The sequence below is a fragment of the Coturnix japonica genome, chromosome 6 (assembly GCF_054131305.1).
Source record: "Coturnix japonica strain WE chromosome 6, WE-NBRP24, whole genome shotgun sequence".
Lineage (NCBI taxonomy): Eukaryota > Metazoa > Chordata > Aves > Galliformes > Phasianidae > Coturnix > Coturnix japonica.
In genome coordinates, this window is record NC_140668.1 from 23,391,677 (window position 1) to 23,405,968 (window position 14,292).

The window sequence follows — 14,292 nt, forward strand, 5'->3', positions numbered from 1 at the left end:
CTTGGCTTCCCATGAGGCTGCTCTTGTGAAGTACCATGGCGCTGGTGGGGATGGGATAGGACTGCTGGTGCCTTGGGTGGTGATGGCAGAACACAGAGCCATCCAGATGCACGGTTTTTATTGACTTAAAAAATAAACAACCAAAACACCCAACAAACCAAATTGTTTTAAGACAGTTGTGTGCAGGAGAGCCCACATCCGCAGAGGCTGTGGGGCCGCTTTGCCCTGTGATGGGGATTACCCAAAACCTCGGTTTCTCCCCAAAACAAACCCTCTTCCCCCCCCCCCCCCCAGTGCCCACAGCCTCTGCCCACATCTCCTCTATGTACAGTACAGTGGTGCTCGGAGGTGCCCGCAGGCCGTGCAGCATGCTCGTGCATGCACTCGCCGGCCGCTCTGCGGAGAAACAGGAGTGGTCGTGAGTCCTTGTGTTGGGACAGTTTAAATAATAACAATAATAATAATAATAACAATAATAATAAAAAGAGTTGGGGGGGAGGGCTGGGGCGGAAGGAAATCAGCCAAAAAATCATTATGGTGCTGCCGGTGGGCTCGGGATTGTCTGACCCAGAGTGGGAGTGTGCAGGCACAGCCCAGTGCCAGGGGTGCCCGATTGATGCTGATGCCCCCAGGATGGAGGGGGACTGGGAGCGCTGCTGTGCATCCCGAGCCCTGTGCTCGCAGGGCAGCGCAGCCGAGGGTGGTTAGTCAAGGCACTCGTTGTTGCTCGTGGTCGTGTGATTTGTGTGGTTTTCTTCCCCCAGAAGAAGGCAACGCCGACACGAGGTGCTGGGAAGGTGTGGGCTGGGGCTGGCGGTCACACCGCTGCCTCGGGGGCTGCCGTCCCAGCAGCAGGCACAGCACAGCCCTGGCACCTCGCGACCGCAGAGAGAAACCTCAGAAAGGAAAACACCCCCAAAGCAGAGAAACGTAGAGAGAAGCCGAATAGAAAAAGGGAAGTTTGCCCCCAAGCCCTGTGTGATCGTCCATCGGTCACCGCTGCAGCTTCCAGCACCTTCCACCCCCCCACACCGAGCCACTGTCCAACACCACGAGCTTTGGGATTGCAGCTTCTGGCCACAGCTGTCTGTGTGCAGCAAAAGGGAAATAAGAAACGACCCCCCCGGCTGTGTTTCACTCACCTGCTAAAGCTTTCCTAACCTGCTCCTGTGCCCAAGGCGAAGGGGAGCCCAGACAGTGAGGGATGGACACACAGTCTGTGCCCCACCGTGCTGTCACCTCCACCAGGCGCTCGGGTTTCTCAGCTGCCTTTTGCAACCTCCCCACCCCCACAAACCCCTCCTATCCCACAACACAACATGGGGAGAATCTGACCAAGGGGACCACGAGAGTCCAGACCCCTTCCCAAGAGCCACAGGAGAAGCAAAGGGGGAGAAAACCTACAATGGAAGGCCAGAGCAGCGGCCGTTTTGTGTCCTGCTGTTGGGGAGCTGGCCCGGCCTGCTGCTGATTGTCACCCTGCCCTCATCCCGGGCTCGAGTGCTCCCCAAAGTCACCAAGTTTGGGGGCTTTCATATAGGATTCTGTTGTTGTTTTGTCCTTGTTTTAAAAAGAGCAGCATTTGGTTTGACTGTAAGAGATGCGAGTCGGGCGCTCCCCCGGCGCTGGTGGTGTCTTCAAATCCTTGCTTGGCTGAAGCGGGTTCCTTAATACTACCAACATCAAGTCAAAACTCCCCAAACCACACCAAGTCTGCCAAGAGCTCAGAACCCCATCGGCTGCCAGCACCCAACAGCAGCCGGGGCAGCTCTGGCAGTGCCGGGGTTAGGAGCTGGAGGACACGCGGCCGCCCGGCCCTGGGTTAATTGCCCCGGTAGACCTCAATCCTGCTGGTTTTGGCCAGCATGTCGATGATGTGTGCCTCAAAGTCGGCGTCATGCACCCCGGTCTTGCGGAACTCGCCAGCATAGCGGTTGTTCTCCCAATAGTGGTGCCAATTGCCACGGCTGTCGGCACCGAACCCAAAGACGTTCACCTGTGGGGTGAGGGTGGGCACAGAGATCAACACCAGCCCCTGATAAGTGTGATATGGGGCCGGGTGTTACGTCCCCATGGTGCCACCTACCTCGTCACAGACGTGGAGGGCGAAGAAGAGCACCAGCATGCCAGTGGAGGGGTAGCGCCCGTGGTGCTCCGTCCAGCGGTCGTGGATGTACTTGAAGAAGGCAGGGTTGTAGATCTGCACCTGGAGCCGGGGGGGTGGACAGAGGGATGCTGAGAGCTGCACCTCCCCTGGGCTGCATGCCCAACAGTGCTGGGAGAGGTGTGGGGTTAAGTGTGTGCTGAGGAGCACAGCGCTGCTCTCACCTTCTCCTTGTCCACCCGCAGAAAAGGCTTCACGGGCGCATAGGTGCTGGAGGGAGAAAGCAGAGGGGGGGGTGGGCAACTATGACTGGGGTACATTAACCCAGAGATAGTGGAGATGGGGAGAAAGCCACCAAGCTATGGCTGTGACTTCACCTCTCCCAGAACAGTCCCCAGGGTGATGGCATCTCTATGCATGGCCACTGGGTACTTACAACCTGATCTGGCCAGTGGAGAGGGCGCTGGCAATCCAGAGCAGGTCCAAGGTCTTGAAGGGCACCAGCACGAAGCTGACGTTGGCAGGCAGGTTCTTGGCGCTCTCGGGGTACATGAAGTGGTGTGTGGTACGGCTGCCCACATCCCCCTCAAAGCCCACTGTGGGTGCCTGGTTCATCCTGGGGACAGAGAGTCACAGAACCACAGAATGGTTTGGGTTGAAAAGGACCACAACAATCTACCCTGCTGTGTGCAGGGTCACCAACCAGCAGCCCAGGCTGCCCAGAGCCACATCCAGCCTGGCCTTGAATGCCTGCAGGGATGGGGCATCCACAGCCTCCTTGGGCAGCCTGTTCCAGTGCGTCACCACCCTCTGGCAGAGCTGAGCACACAGAGGGGACACGCAGCCCCCCTGGCCGGGTGCCAACACACCACTTCTGACAGGGTTCCTTGCTCTCACCTCATGATGAAGTCGTGCCCATCAATCTCGTGCCCATAACCAGAGCCACGCAGGTTGCCCGAGTTTCCAACCACAGCGCAGCGCCGGCAGCGGCGCGGGTCACGCCAGCGGTAAGGGTTCTCCCCTGGCACGATCTGGAAGAGCTTGCTCAGCACCTCCTGCGTGTTGTGGGACTTGAACTGCGGCTGCAGCATCTGCAGGGCAAGAAGGAGGGTGGTGCGGGACCTTGTTGAGTGTATGGCACCAACAACCACCCCAGAACATCCCAGGGTCAGGATGGTGAACCGCGGCTCCCCCAGCAGCACCATGGGCTCAGCAGGGCCACGGCATGATGGCGATACCACAGCATCCCCCATTGCTCACCATCCACCACCGCTGCACGTCTGGCGGCAGTTCCATGTTCTCCTTGGTCCACACCGGGGACACAGCGCCATCGTAGCGGCTGTCAAACCATGCGGTGGCGGCAGCGGCGGCATCCTCGGGGCAGCGGCGGCACACGCAGCCCCTGGGGTATGGCACACCGTGGCTCAGCCGCCGCACGCCAGCGTAACCAGGCACCAGCTTCACCCGGTGGATGCCGCCCAACCCGCCGGGGTCCAGGTAGGCGATACTGTGGTGGGAGTAGGTGAAGAGCACCGACATGACGAAGATGAGGAGGAAGGCGGTGGAGAGGAAGCAGACGCGCAGCGAGCACTTCATGGTGGGCAGGCCGGCAGGCTCGGTGCCGCTCCCCGGGCATAGGGCTGGGGCGCGGGGTGGGCGCGGGGCTCCCTGTGGGGCACGGAGCCTCCGGTCAGCACAGCTGGGTGTGCAGCCCCACTTGATGCTGTGTTGGCTGGGAGGTTTGGTGGGTTGGAGCATCCCTACCTGCCGGGCTGCAGCTTTCCATCCGCCTGGCTCGGCACGGCTCGGCACGCCGGGCTCAGCCGTAGCTCCGCGTTGCGGTGGCCCCGTGGGCTCGGGGAGCTGCTCCCAGCTGGTCCCAGGCTGCCGTGGCACCCATCATCCTGCACCAGAGACACGTCGTGGCAACAGACTGGAGAGGAAAGGAGGGGATGGCGGTTAAGGGACAGCGAGAGCAAAGAGGTACCAGGATCCTGCCCCAAAACCCCATCACCCCCTGGGCTGCTCCCCCCAAAAACCTTCAAGGGCAACAACCACCCCACAGCTCGAATCCTTATGGAAACTGGTAGTGTTCTGGCGTTATCCTGCCCCAGTTAGTCACGCACCGACACATATTCATCTGCGTGGCAAGAGGAAGGAAGCCAGAACACGGGGCACATCCTGCCCGCCCTGCTTGGCCAGCCGGCAGTTCCCATCTTGGAGCTGGGGGGGGTCAGGATGGCTGCATGGCAAGGACACGTGTCCTCACAGAGGAGTCTGCAATGGTTTGGGGTCAGAAGAGACCAGCCATCCCTGAACCCTGCATGGAGGGGACAGCCATAGACACACAGCCCCATCCAGCACGGATCCTCAGCACCTCCAGGTGCTCACCAGCTCCCTCAGGAGAGGGTCAGGTCCCACCAGGTTGGGTCCCACCAGTTTTGGTCTCACCAAGCCACCAGGTTGGGGCCAACCAAAGCACATCCCTGCAGCCAAGCCTGGAACATCAGCAGCCGCTCAGAGCTGGGGCTCAGCACCTCCATCTCCTCCTCCCCTCCACCTCCTCCTGGCCGCCCTTCCATCTCACCCTCCCAGGCTGCCATCCCCGTGCCCAGCTCCATGATGGCAAGTCCGCTCCTGTTCCATCCTTGCTGGATGCCTCACTGGGAAACTATGTGCAGGAGCACAGGGATGGGCACGTCAGCACCCAGCCTGGGGGAGCAGGGCGGGGGTGGAACACGGGGAGCGAAGCTGGCACGGCTGGGGAGCAGAAACTTTGCTCCAGGGCGCGGAAACGGGTCCGGGCCCTATTTTCCATGGGGTTTCCGGCCGCCCCGTTGGCCTCGCCGTGCGGGATCCTCCTCCAGACAGGCAGGAATTCGTGCTGTCGGATCTCCTGGCCCGCGCCCCAACATTCCGCTCCCCGCAGCCCGTCGCACCGCCCTGCTGCCCGCCCGGCGCGGGACGTGCGGAGCGGCCCCGTCCAAAGCTGCCACCGCCGGCCCCATTTTGGGCTGCTCGGCCGCCCCGGGAGGGTTTGTGTGTTGTTCATGAGCTGGATTAGAGCCGTGAGCTCAGCTCCTCGCTGGGGCCACCCGGAGCAATGCTGTCCTGGCAGCGCGTGCTGCTCTCGGGGCGGGTTTGGGGCTCGCCGTGAAACCCCGCTCCCACGTCAGCCAACCCAGCGCGGAAAGCGGAGTTTCCCGTCTCTCTACCCCGCCGTCCCCTGGCTGGGGTCACCCAGCAAGGCCCGGCCCCGCACTGCACGGCCCCCGCTTGCCCCGTTGCTCACAGACCCAGAGGGTGACACCGCCGGGTGTCACCGCCGTCCCCGTGTCACCGCTCCCTGCCCGCACCCCCCCATCCCACCGCCCCATCGCGGACACAACGCACCGCCACCCGCGCGTCCCCCCGCCGCCCCAAACCCACGCACCCCCGGGGCTCCCCCCGGGCTCCCCCATCCCGCACCCCCGGTGCTCGCTGCGCACCCACGCGCCCACCCCCGCTATCACCGCATCCTCCCGGCGCCCCGCGTCCCCCCGATACCCCGCACACCCCACCCTGCAGCCGACGCTCCCTCCCCCCCTTTGGAGCCGGACCCGCCGTTTCCCCCGCACCTCGTTCCGCTCCGGCCCGGCCCCGCCGCCGGGAGCCTCCGGGCCCCTCCGCCGCCGCCGCCGCCCCCCGCACCGCGCCGCGCCCTCCGCTCCGCTCCGCGCCGTGCGGGGCCGGGCCGTGCCGCGCCGTGCGGGGGGGTGGGCTCGGGAGGCTGGGAGATGTAGTCCGTGCGGGGTTGTGGGACTTGTAGGAGGAGAGCGGGGCCGCCGCGGGGGCAGCACGGCGGGGCCGGGAGCTGCGGGGCCAGGTGCCCATCCCCGCTCCTTTACCGCTGCGCGGCCCCGTGCCCGTCCCTGTACCCAGCCCGTGCCCATCCCGTGCCCGTCCCGGTGCCCGCGGTACCCGTGGCCGGTACCATCCCGGTGTCTCTCCTGCCGCCTGTCTCCGTGCCCATTCCCGTACCCATCTCCTCGTGCCCATCCCGATGCGCAGCCCCATGCCCGCTCTGTACCCAGTCCCACCTCCATCCCGGCGCTCAGCTCCGTGTCCGCCCCGCCGCCCGTAGCGATGCCCTGTGCCCATCCCCACGCCCACCCCGCTGCTTCGTGCCCATCCTCACACTCAGCCCCCCGCCCATCCCGCTGCCCCCCCGTCCTGCAGCACAGTGCAGCCCCTGGGGCCCATCCACAGCCGCACCGCGGGGTGTCCGGGAGCCAGAAGAACCCCAGCCCCCTCCCCACCTTCCCACCCCCCCCGGCGCCCCTCTCGATGCAGCGCACATTTACGGGGCGCTGCGCCTTTAAGGCTCCGTGTCGCGGTGCACGCTGGGATGTGTAGTCCGTCGCCCCTCGCTTGGAGCCGGCGGGCAGCGCGGCGGCGCACTACGACTCCCGTCAGCCCCCGCGGAGCCGCCATCATGGCGGCGTGTGTGGAGTGGACGGCGATCGTGCTGACCTGCCGGCGGGGCGGCGGCGGGGCGGCTGTGCAGAGAGGCAGGAGGCGGGGATGGCTGCGGGACGGCGGGGCCCAGCGGGACCGGCCCCCAACCGGCCTTCATCATCCGGCCTTCATCATCATCATCATCCGCCCCTCTCGTTGGCAGAGCTGGAGCTGCGGTGTCTGCGGGGCGCTCTGGGCCGGCGGCCCGTCCTGGTGCTGGCGCTGGAGGATCCGTGGTCCGGCGTGGGGAGCGGCGGGGCCACGTTGAACGCGGTGCTGGTGGCGGCCGAGCACCTCAGCGCCCGCGCGGGACGCACGGTGCGGACGGACGGGGCCGGACGGGGCCGGTCGTTCCGCACACACTGCGCACTGCCCCCCCCCCTGCCGCCTTTCCCGTCCCGCTGATCCGCGTGTCCCGCAGGTGGTGAGCGCCGACGTGCTGAAGGAGTCCCGCATCCTCATCCTGCACACGGTGCGGCCCGTAGCGCCGTGTCCCCCCCCGGCTCCGCTCCCGGCGCCGTCTCACCCCCCCTGTCCCCGCAGGGCCGCGAGTTTTCCTTCGACGACTGCGGCCGGGCCTTCACCTGCCTGCCCGCACTGCAGCCCCGCGCCGCGGCCGAGGCGCTGGTGTGCAACCTGGACAGTCTGCTGGGCACCGTCACACGGCGGGTGGGCGACGGGACGGACCCCAGCGGCACCGAGACCCCCCGGCACCGAGTCCCTCCCCGCTGACTCCCGTCCCTTCTGTCCCCAGCTCTGCGTGGGCTCCCCGCCGGGCGTGTGGGTCTGCAGCACCGACATGCTGCTCAACGTGCCCTCCGAGCCAGGTGAGGGCTGTGTCCTGCACGGCTGCCAGCAGCGCAGCCAATTCAGCCTTGGCCACATCCACATGTGGCTGTGGGAGCTGGGAGGGCACGTGGATGCTCAGTGTGTGTGGTTTCAATGAATAATGGAACCACAGAATGGCCTGGGCTGAAAAGGACTATAATGCTCACCCAGTTCCAACCCCCTGCTATGTGCAGGGTCTCCAACCAGCAGCCCAGGATGCCCAGAGCCACATCCAGCCTGGCCTTGAATGCCTGCAGGGATGGGGCATCCACAGCCTCCTTGGGCAGCCTGTTCCAGTGGCCCATGCTGAGTGCTGCTGCAAAGTGTGGAGCTCAGCACACTGATCTCTGTCCCTGTCTCCAGACATTGACTGGGATGGCTTCCAAGGGGTCCGAGTGATTGCGGTGCCCGGCAGCCAGGCGTATGCGAGGAACCACGGCGTGTACCTTGCTGATGAGCAGGTCAGTAACAGCTCCCACATCCAAGCAGTGACACCAGCCTGGATTCCCCCCTTGGATGAGCAGGGGATCTGCAGTCTGTTGGGTTTGCAGTCTGTTCTGCTGTCCCTTGGTCCCTGCCCATACAGTCCTGTGGGTCCTGTCTCTGCTGTGGCTGCTTGGGGCAGTTCAAAGAGCTCATTGGAATCTTCTTGCTCCCAGGGCCTGGTACGTGACATCATCTACAAAGGCACAGAGGCTCAGATCCAGCAGTGTGCAGGGCCCGACGGCACCGTCCCGCTGGTATGTCACTACCCGCAGCTCCATCCCTTCTTGTCACCATGGCTGGGACTGCTCACCCCACCGAGGGATGGGACAGCACAGCCTCAGCCCCGCTGTGCCCTCGCAGGTCTGTGGGGTGGTTTTCTTCTCCTCGAGCGCCGCTGAGCAGCTTCTGGCCACCCATGTCATCCCTCCCCTGGACGCCTGCACCTACATGGGGCTGGACTCGGGGGCACCACCCATCCAGGTGACACCCCCTCTAGGGTGATGGGGTCCCTCATCCTGTGGGTGCTGTGTGAGCCTCTTTGTCCCTGTGCTGTTAAATTTAGATGCAGGAGGGCAGCACCCAGCAGTGGGGAGGGAGTTGGGGTGGCTGTGCCTGGTGGCCCGGCAGCACCCAGGGTGTCCCTTCTGTCCCCAGCTCTCCCTTTTCTTTGACATCGTGCTGAGCATGGCTGGGGGGGTGACAGAGGAGGAATTTGTGAGGGGTGGTGGTGATGCCAGCGTGAGGAGTGCCCGCTCTGTGCTCTGGACAGCTCTCCGTGCCTTCCCTCTGAGCATGGGTGAGTAATGCTGTGGTGGGCACCTGTATGGGACCTGTCCTTGATTTTCAGCTCCCTCTGTGGGTAGAAATTGTGTGCCCCGGTGGCGCAGTGGTTAAAGACGCCGCCTTGCAACACTGGGGCCCAGAGTTCGAATCCCCCCTGTGGCGCAAGTGGTAGAAGTGCCGCTCTGCTACACAGAGGCTCGAATCCCGGGGGCTGGACTCGATGATCTCTAAGGTCCCTTCCAACCCGCACGAAACTATGAAACTATGAAATGTGGGAGCCATAGTCCACAGCTGCCTCTCAGGAGAGTGAGGAGGGGAGTGCTGGGGAGGCTGGGAGCACCTCCTTACCCTGAGATTGTGGTCAGTGTTTCTTTCCTGCCTCCCCACAGCCTGCATTCCTGATGCATCCTATGACTACTTGACCACAGCTGCGAGCGACCACATCCGAAGCCTGACACTCTTGCCCAGCTCCACCAGCCACCTTCGCTTCTGCAAAACTGCCCATTCCCATGTGGATGTAGGTCTCTCCAGCCCCAGATTTGCTCAAATGCACATGTTTTTTGGGAGCTTACTCCACGTGCCCATCCCCTAAGCAGCAGCCCTTGCTCCTGGAGGATGGCTCCTCTGTCACCAACTGCCTGCTGGAAGGAGCCGTGCGGCTGGCGGCCGGCAGCGTCATCCAGCACTGTCACCTCCAGGTATGTGGGACCTGGAGCCTGATGCTTATGGAGGGACTCAATGCTGCCCTTTGGCTGCTGCTGGGGATGCTGTTGGCATCTTCCCTGCTGTCAGTGCTGGAGCATCGCTTCCTGGGGACTGGGGTTTTGCTGGCCGCAGCATGTCTCCTGGCCTGGCTCTGATGTGGGGCCAGCTGTGTCCCACAGGATCCCACTGCTTCCTCTGCAGGGCCCCCTGGAGATCGGTCCCGGCTGCCTCCTCACAGGCCTCACCGTAGGCTCCTCACCAGTGCTGCAGGGCTGCCCCCTGCGTGATGTGGTCCTGCAGGGCCACCATGTCCGTCTGCGTGACCTGCCCTGCCGCGTCTTCACGCTCAGTGGCCGCCTCGACAACTGGCAGGTGCGGGGACAGCAAGGTGGCACGGGACTCTGCAAAGCTGGGGTGTAACTGCCCCCCATGTGTCCCCCCCAGAGTCCTGCTGAAGAGGCCACTTACTTGAACATCCCCTGGGCAGAGTTTTTTCATCGGACGGGCATACGGTAAGTACCAATGTGCCTGGATGGAACAGGGGACCTGGCTCCACTGGGGGCACCCACAGTAGCCCAGACTTCAGTCTACAGTGAGAGCCATGGTGACCACCCTTCCCTTCCAGCATCCCACCTCCCCTCAGTCCCTGGGGTGCTGCTGATGGGCTCTTCCCCCACCAGCAAAGGGGACCTCTGGGAAGCTGAGATGCCACAGAAAGATCGCTGCCTGCTGACTGCCCGTCTCTTCCCAGTGCTGCACGCTTCTGAGGCGCTGGGGCTGGAGGACGTGCTGTGGATGCTGGCCCCAGCAGCATCGGGCGAGAGGCTGGCACGCTGGCGAGCAGCCTGGCGCATGTCATGGCAGGAGCTGCTGCCCTGCCTGGACAAGGCAGCTGAGCTGGGCACCCGCCGGGACCTCTTCTTCCTACAGGGCCAGCACAAGGTGCAGCGTGTGCTGCTGGGCCACCAGGACAGCAGCCTCCTGCCACTCATCCGCAGCGCCGTCCATGAGGGTTACCAGGAGGCCTTGCTGGGCACGCTGGATGAGGGTAAGCTGGACAAGTCTTACATCTCTGGACATTTTTTTGCTTTCTGTCTTCAGTACCACTGAGCCTGGCAAGAACTCAAGACCACCCAGGGCAGATGCAGGTTGTGCATGCCTTTCTCCACTTCTAGCAGAGGTAGGCTGCTTTGGGCCACTCACAGCCTTCCTTTAATTTTCTAGTTGCCTCTACAGCTGACGACGCAGGCATCGCAGCCCGGGCACTCGCCTGCATTGCTGATGTCCTGGGCTGCATGGCACACGGGGAAGGGGGCTTGAGGAGCGGACCTGCTGCCAACAGGGAGTGGGCTTCAGCTTTCGGCCGCCTGGAGAGTGGTGACATTGCTGGCGGGGTGCGAGAGCTGGCAGCCGAGCGGCAGAAGTGGATGAGCAGGTGAGGCATGGAGCAGCAAACTGCTGCTGTCCTGTTCTGGCCATTGGAACACCTGGGGGGCCACGGCAGCAGGATCAGCATCCCTCTTTTCACAGTCCAGCCCTGCTGGTGAGAGCAGCTCGGCACTACGAAGGGGCCGAGCAGATCCTCATCCGGCAGGCTGTGATGTCCTCGTGCCAGTTTGTCACCGTGTGTCCAGTGGAGCTGCCACCCCTGGGGCACTGGGTGCAGGTGGCATGTCCAGCCCGCCTGGACCTCTCCGGTGAGCTTTGCCATGCCAAGGTGGGCTCAGAGCTGGTGGGATGGAGGGGGATGGATGATGATTGCTGGGGCACTAAGGAGAAATGAGCTGGAGGGCTGATGTCGTGCCTTGGCAGGGGGCTGGAGCGACACTCCTCCCATCACATATGAGCATGGCGGGGCCGTGGTGGACGTGGCGGTGCTGGTGGATGGGTGCCGACCCATTGGTGCCCGGGTGCGGCGCATCAGTGAGCCAGAGCTGCGCCTGGCCAGCCTCGGTGGGACGCCATGGGGAGAGGCGGCGGTGGAGCTGGTGTGCCACGAGCTGGGGGACTTGGGGAATTACTGCCAGCCACACGCACCAGGTGAGGGGTCAGTGGCTGCACAGCCTGGCTTTGTGCCCTTGGTGTCCTGAGCTCGTGGTGGGCACTGGGTCTGTGCCATTCCAAGAGTGATCCGCTCTGATCCTGTGCATCCTCGTTGCTGGGTGAGGGAGCAGGTAGTGCAGCAGGCACGGCTTTGCTTTTTCTTTCTGTTTCCAGGAGCCTTGCTCAAGGCTGCCTTCATATGCACAGAGATCGTACAGTTCCCTTCACAAAAGCCCTTGCGGGATCAGCTGATGGAGAACTTTGGAGGTGGCTTTGAGGTGCACACCTGGTCCAGGCTGCCGCACGGGTCTGGCCTCGGTCTGTCTCCAAAGAAGGGAGTGGGTGGGATGTCTGTCCTTCTCCAAATGCTGGGATGCAGCATCCTTGTTGCTGCCCTGCCCCTGTGCTTCCTGCAGGCACCAGCAGCATCCTCGCTGGAGCAGTGATGGCAGCACTGTACCGGGCAGCTGGGAAGGTTGCTGGCACCGAGTCCCTCATCCATGCTGTGCTGCATCTGGAGCAGAGGCTCACGACAGGTAACAGCTGGAGAAAGAAGCTGTGATGGGGCAGGGGTCCAGGCACTGGCTGAGCATCCTGCGTGCTGCAGGTGGAGGTTGGCAGGACCAGGTGGGTGGGCTGGTGTCTGGCATCAAGATCGGGAGGTCGGAGGCCCGGCTGCCACTCAGGGTGGAGGTGGAGGAGATCCTGGTGCCTGAAGGCTTTGCACAGATCCTCAGTGACCACTTGCTGCTGGTTTACACGGGGAAGACTCGCCTGGCTCGCAACCTGCTCCAGGTAACACATGGGCTCTGGCCTCCACTCCCCCTCAGTGCGTGTCCCCTTAGGGCAAAGCTGTGCCACCTCAATGGGAGCTGGCATTGAAGCCAGCAGGGTGATGGGGACATGTGTGGCCAAGGTGCCTGTCCCCATCAGCCCGGTTTCTTGCAGGACGTGGTGAGGAACTGGTATGCCAGGCTGCCTTCCATCGTACAAAATGCTGATGCTCTGGTGAATAACGCCGAGGAGTGCGCCCGGGCCTTGAGGCAAGGTGTGAGCTCCCCTCCTGCACCAGGCTGTCCTTTCTAACAATTGAAGCAGCACAAAATCCCCCAGAGAGTCTATGGGAACAAACACTAGGGCAATGCAGGGTCTAACAGCTGGAGCAACCTTAGGCTTACCTGCATTTTATAGGCAGCGCCCCAGAATTGAGGCTTGAACTAAGATCTCGAGATGGGGGAGGTAGAAGAGGCTCCTGTGAGGCACACTGAGTCTGTCTGATTTTCTTGTGGGGGTGGTGGGGGCCACAGTTAGTCTATAAGTGGATTCATTTGGGATGGGATGCAGAGGAGTGGAAGCTGGAGCATGAAAGCAAGCAAAGTCTCACCATGTAGAGGATTAAAAATGAACAGAAAAGCAACAGCGGGGAGACGTCTTGCTCAGCGGGCAGAGGATTTTGGGGTAGATGAGAAAGCAGGAGTGAGCTCAGGCTGAGCACAAGGCAGGACCAGGTTTCTGCCCTTTAGGAGAGAACTGGAGACAAATCTTTTCTCCTCTGTCCTGCAGGAAACCTGCAGCTCATTGGCAAGTGCCTGGACGTCTACTGGCAGCAGAAGAAATGTATGGCCCCAGGCTGTGAGCCGCTGGCTGTCAGGCGCATGATGGATGCTCTGCAGCCTTATGTCTACGGGCAGTGCTTGGCTGGGGCTGGTGGTGGCGGCTTCCTTTACGTCTTAACCAAAGACCCTCAGCAAAAAGAGACTTTGCACCAAATCCTAGCAAAAACAGAGGTGAGATATGTGCCTTCAGCTGGTACAATGGTCTAAAGCTGCTTGTAAAACCCAGCATTGCAGGTGGTTTGCAGAAGCCTGCTTCATGCAGTGCAAGCACTAGAAGCATCCCTGCCCCCCAGCCAAAAGTAGGACAAGCGTGTTTAGTGTGAGTCCCTTGCTGACTGCTGCCCCATTAACTCTTTTTCACAGGGCCTGGGCAACTTCAGCATTCACAGCATTGAGGTGGACACCGGAGGTTTCTCCATGGAGGTGGTGGGATGTGATCCTAACAGCAGCGCTCGCCCTGGAGAGGATGTGGCCACGTGAAGGCATTAAGCCCTCAGCCACTGCTGGGGGACATCTGGGACAGAGATGGCTGCCACCCAAACCAGGATGATCCCCGTGTTTCAGCTCCCGGCTGCTGCAGCCAGGGCTGGTCATGGATTCTTCTTGCTGGGTGCCTCAGCCCCAATGACATGCTTGGTCCAGTGCTGCAGAACACAGCCAGGTCCCAGCAGCATCCCAGCAGAGCTGGGGATATACCACTCGTGGACCCTGGCAGCTGGCCTCAGCAGGTGCCTTATGTTTTGATGTGGCCTTTTTGTGCTGATGCTGGGCCCAAAACCCACACAGGCTGGAGGAGCTGTGCTGAGTTGGGCAGGCCCATGAATGCACTGTAAGGACAGGCTGCTAGGGGAGCAGCTGGCCTGCAGGCAGGGCTGTGCGATTTGACCCTGTTCTCATGGTTCTCTGAAGGGAAAAAAATAGCATTTGTGATGCTGCTAAGCCTCGCTGCTCTTGCAATAGCAGTGGCCCGTGCTGCCCTTCAGCGTGCAATGTTCCATCCCTGGATGTGGAATCGCCTCCCCCTCCTGTGCTGAGAGGTTATTTCTGCAGTGAGTTACCAGTCCCTGCGGGCTCATTGAATAAAAGAGCTTGTTCCCAGCATGCCTTTGTTTTCTGGCCTGCTTCTCCTTCCTTGTGAGCCTCCCAGGGGAGGCAGGGCACAGTGCACATTGCTCTGTGGTTTCCCAGTGTCACAGTGCTACTGCTAGATGCAGCCGAGTGTCGAGTTTG

The 14,292-nt window shown here is 62.4% G+C and overlaps 2 protein-coding genes across 11 annotated transcripts; one reads left to right on the forward strand and one right to left on the reverse strand.

Moving 5' to 3' along the window:
* Window positions 1-101: 101 nt before the first annotated feature.
* Window positions 102-6,259, reverse strand: ST3GAL2 (ST3 beta-galactoside alpha-2,3-sialyltransferase 2). 4 transcript variants are annotated; one of them, XM_085550900.1, is made up of 8 exons: window positions 6,184-6,259; window positions 3,869-4,037; window positions 3,365-3,611; window positions 3,002-3,195; window positions 2,541-2,720; window positions 2,329-2,374; window positions 2,087-2,206; window positions 102-1,996 (listed from the first exon to the last, which is right to left on the reverse strand). In XM_085550900.1, exons 1-8 carry the CDS (start codon window positions 6,242-6,244, stop codon window positions 1,823-1,825), a joined length of 1,191 nt encoding a protein of 396 aa, XP_085407026.1. In that variant the 5' UTR covers window positions 6,245-6,259; the 3' UTR covers window positions 102-1,822. The 4 variants fall into 4 exon arrangements, with proteins under 4 accessions (XP_085407026.1, XP_085407028.1, XP_085407027.1 ...); XM_085550902.1 differs by having other exon boundaries at window positions 3,365-3,772; window positions 6,184-6,243; XM_085550901.1 differs by lacking the exon at window positions 6,184-6,259 and adding an exon at window positions 6,125-6,143.
* Window positions 6,260-6,503: 244 nt separating this feature from the next.
* FCSK (fucose kinase) lies at window positions 6,504-14,163 on the forward strand. 7 transcript variants are annotated; one of them, XM_015873597.3, is made up of 23 exons: window positions 6,505-6,654; window positions 6,765-6,919; window positions 7,023-7,073; window positions 7,145-7,270; window positions 7,356-7,428; window positions 7,793-7,890; window positions 8,089-8,169; window positions 8,276-8,395; window positions 8,570-8,711; window positions 9,088-9,215; window positions 9,295-9,396; window positions 9,605-9,775; window positions 9,848-9,915; window positions 10,084-10,451; window positions 10,628-10,838; window positions 10,934-11,100; window positions 11,216-11,443; window positions 11,621-11,764; window positions 11,863-11,982; window positions 12,054-12,241; window positions 12,395-12,494; window positions 13,010-13,233; window positions 13,426-14,163. In XM_015873597.3, the coding sequence occupies exons 1-23, from the start codon at window positions 6,579-6,581 to the stop codon at window positions 13,540-13,542; spliced, it is 3,258 nt and encodes a 1,085-aa protein (XP_015729083.2). In that variant the 5' UTR covers window positions 6,505-6,578; the 3' UTR covers window positions 13,543-14,163. The 7 variants fall into 7 exon arrangements, with proteins under 7 accessions (XP_085407018.1, XP_085407021.1, XP_085407022.1 ...); XM_085550891.1 differs by lacking the exon at window positions 6,505-6,654 and having other exon boundaries at window positions 6,661-6,919; XM_085550893.1 differs by lacking the exons at window positions 6,505-6,654; window positions 6,765-6,919; window positions 7,023-7,073; window positions 7,145-7,270 and having other exon boundaries at window positions 10,029-10,451.
* Window positions 14,164-14,292: the final 129 nt, after the last annotated feature.

Excerpts from the sequence above, each read along its gene's own strand:
- ST3GAL2 (XM_085550900.1), bottom strand. The coding sequence starts at position 6,244 with ATGGGCACAGGGCATCGCTACGGGCGGCGGGGCGGACACGGAGCTGAG. Across the intron at positions 4,038-6,183 it reads AGCTGAGCGCCGGGATGGAG|TCTGTTGCCACGACGTGTCT; the intron begins GTGGGACTGGGT and ends TTTCCTCTCCAG. Across the intron at positions 2,207-2,328 it reads TGCGGGTGGACAAGGAGAAG|GTGCAGATCTACAACCCTGC; the intron begins GTGAGAGCAGCG and ends CCCCGGCTCCAG.
- FCSK (XM_085550891.1), top strand. The coding sequence starts at position 6,668 with ATGGCTGCGGGACGGCGGGGCCCAGCGGGACCGGCCCCCAACCGGCCT. Across the intron at positions 6,920-7,022 it reads GCGCCCGCGCGGGACGCACG|GTGGTGAGCGCCGACGTGCT; the intron begins GTGCGGACGGAC and ends CGTGTCCCGCAG. Across the intron at positions 11,765-11,862 it reads GCCGCACGGGTCTGGCCTCG|GCACCAGCAGCATCCTCGCT; the intron begins GTCTGTCTCCAA and ends TGCTTCCTGCAG.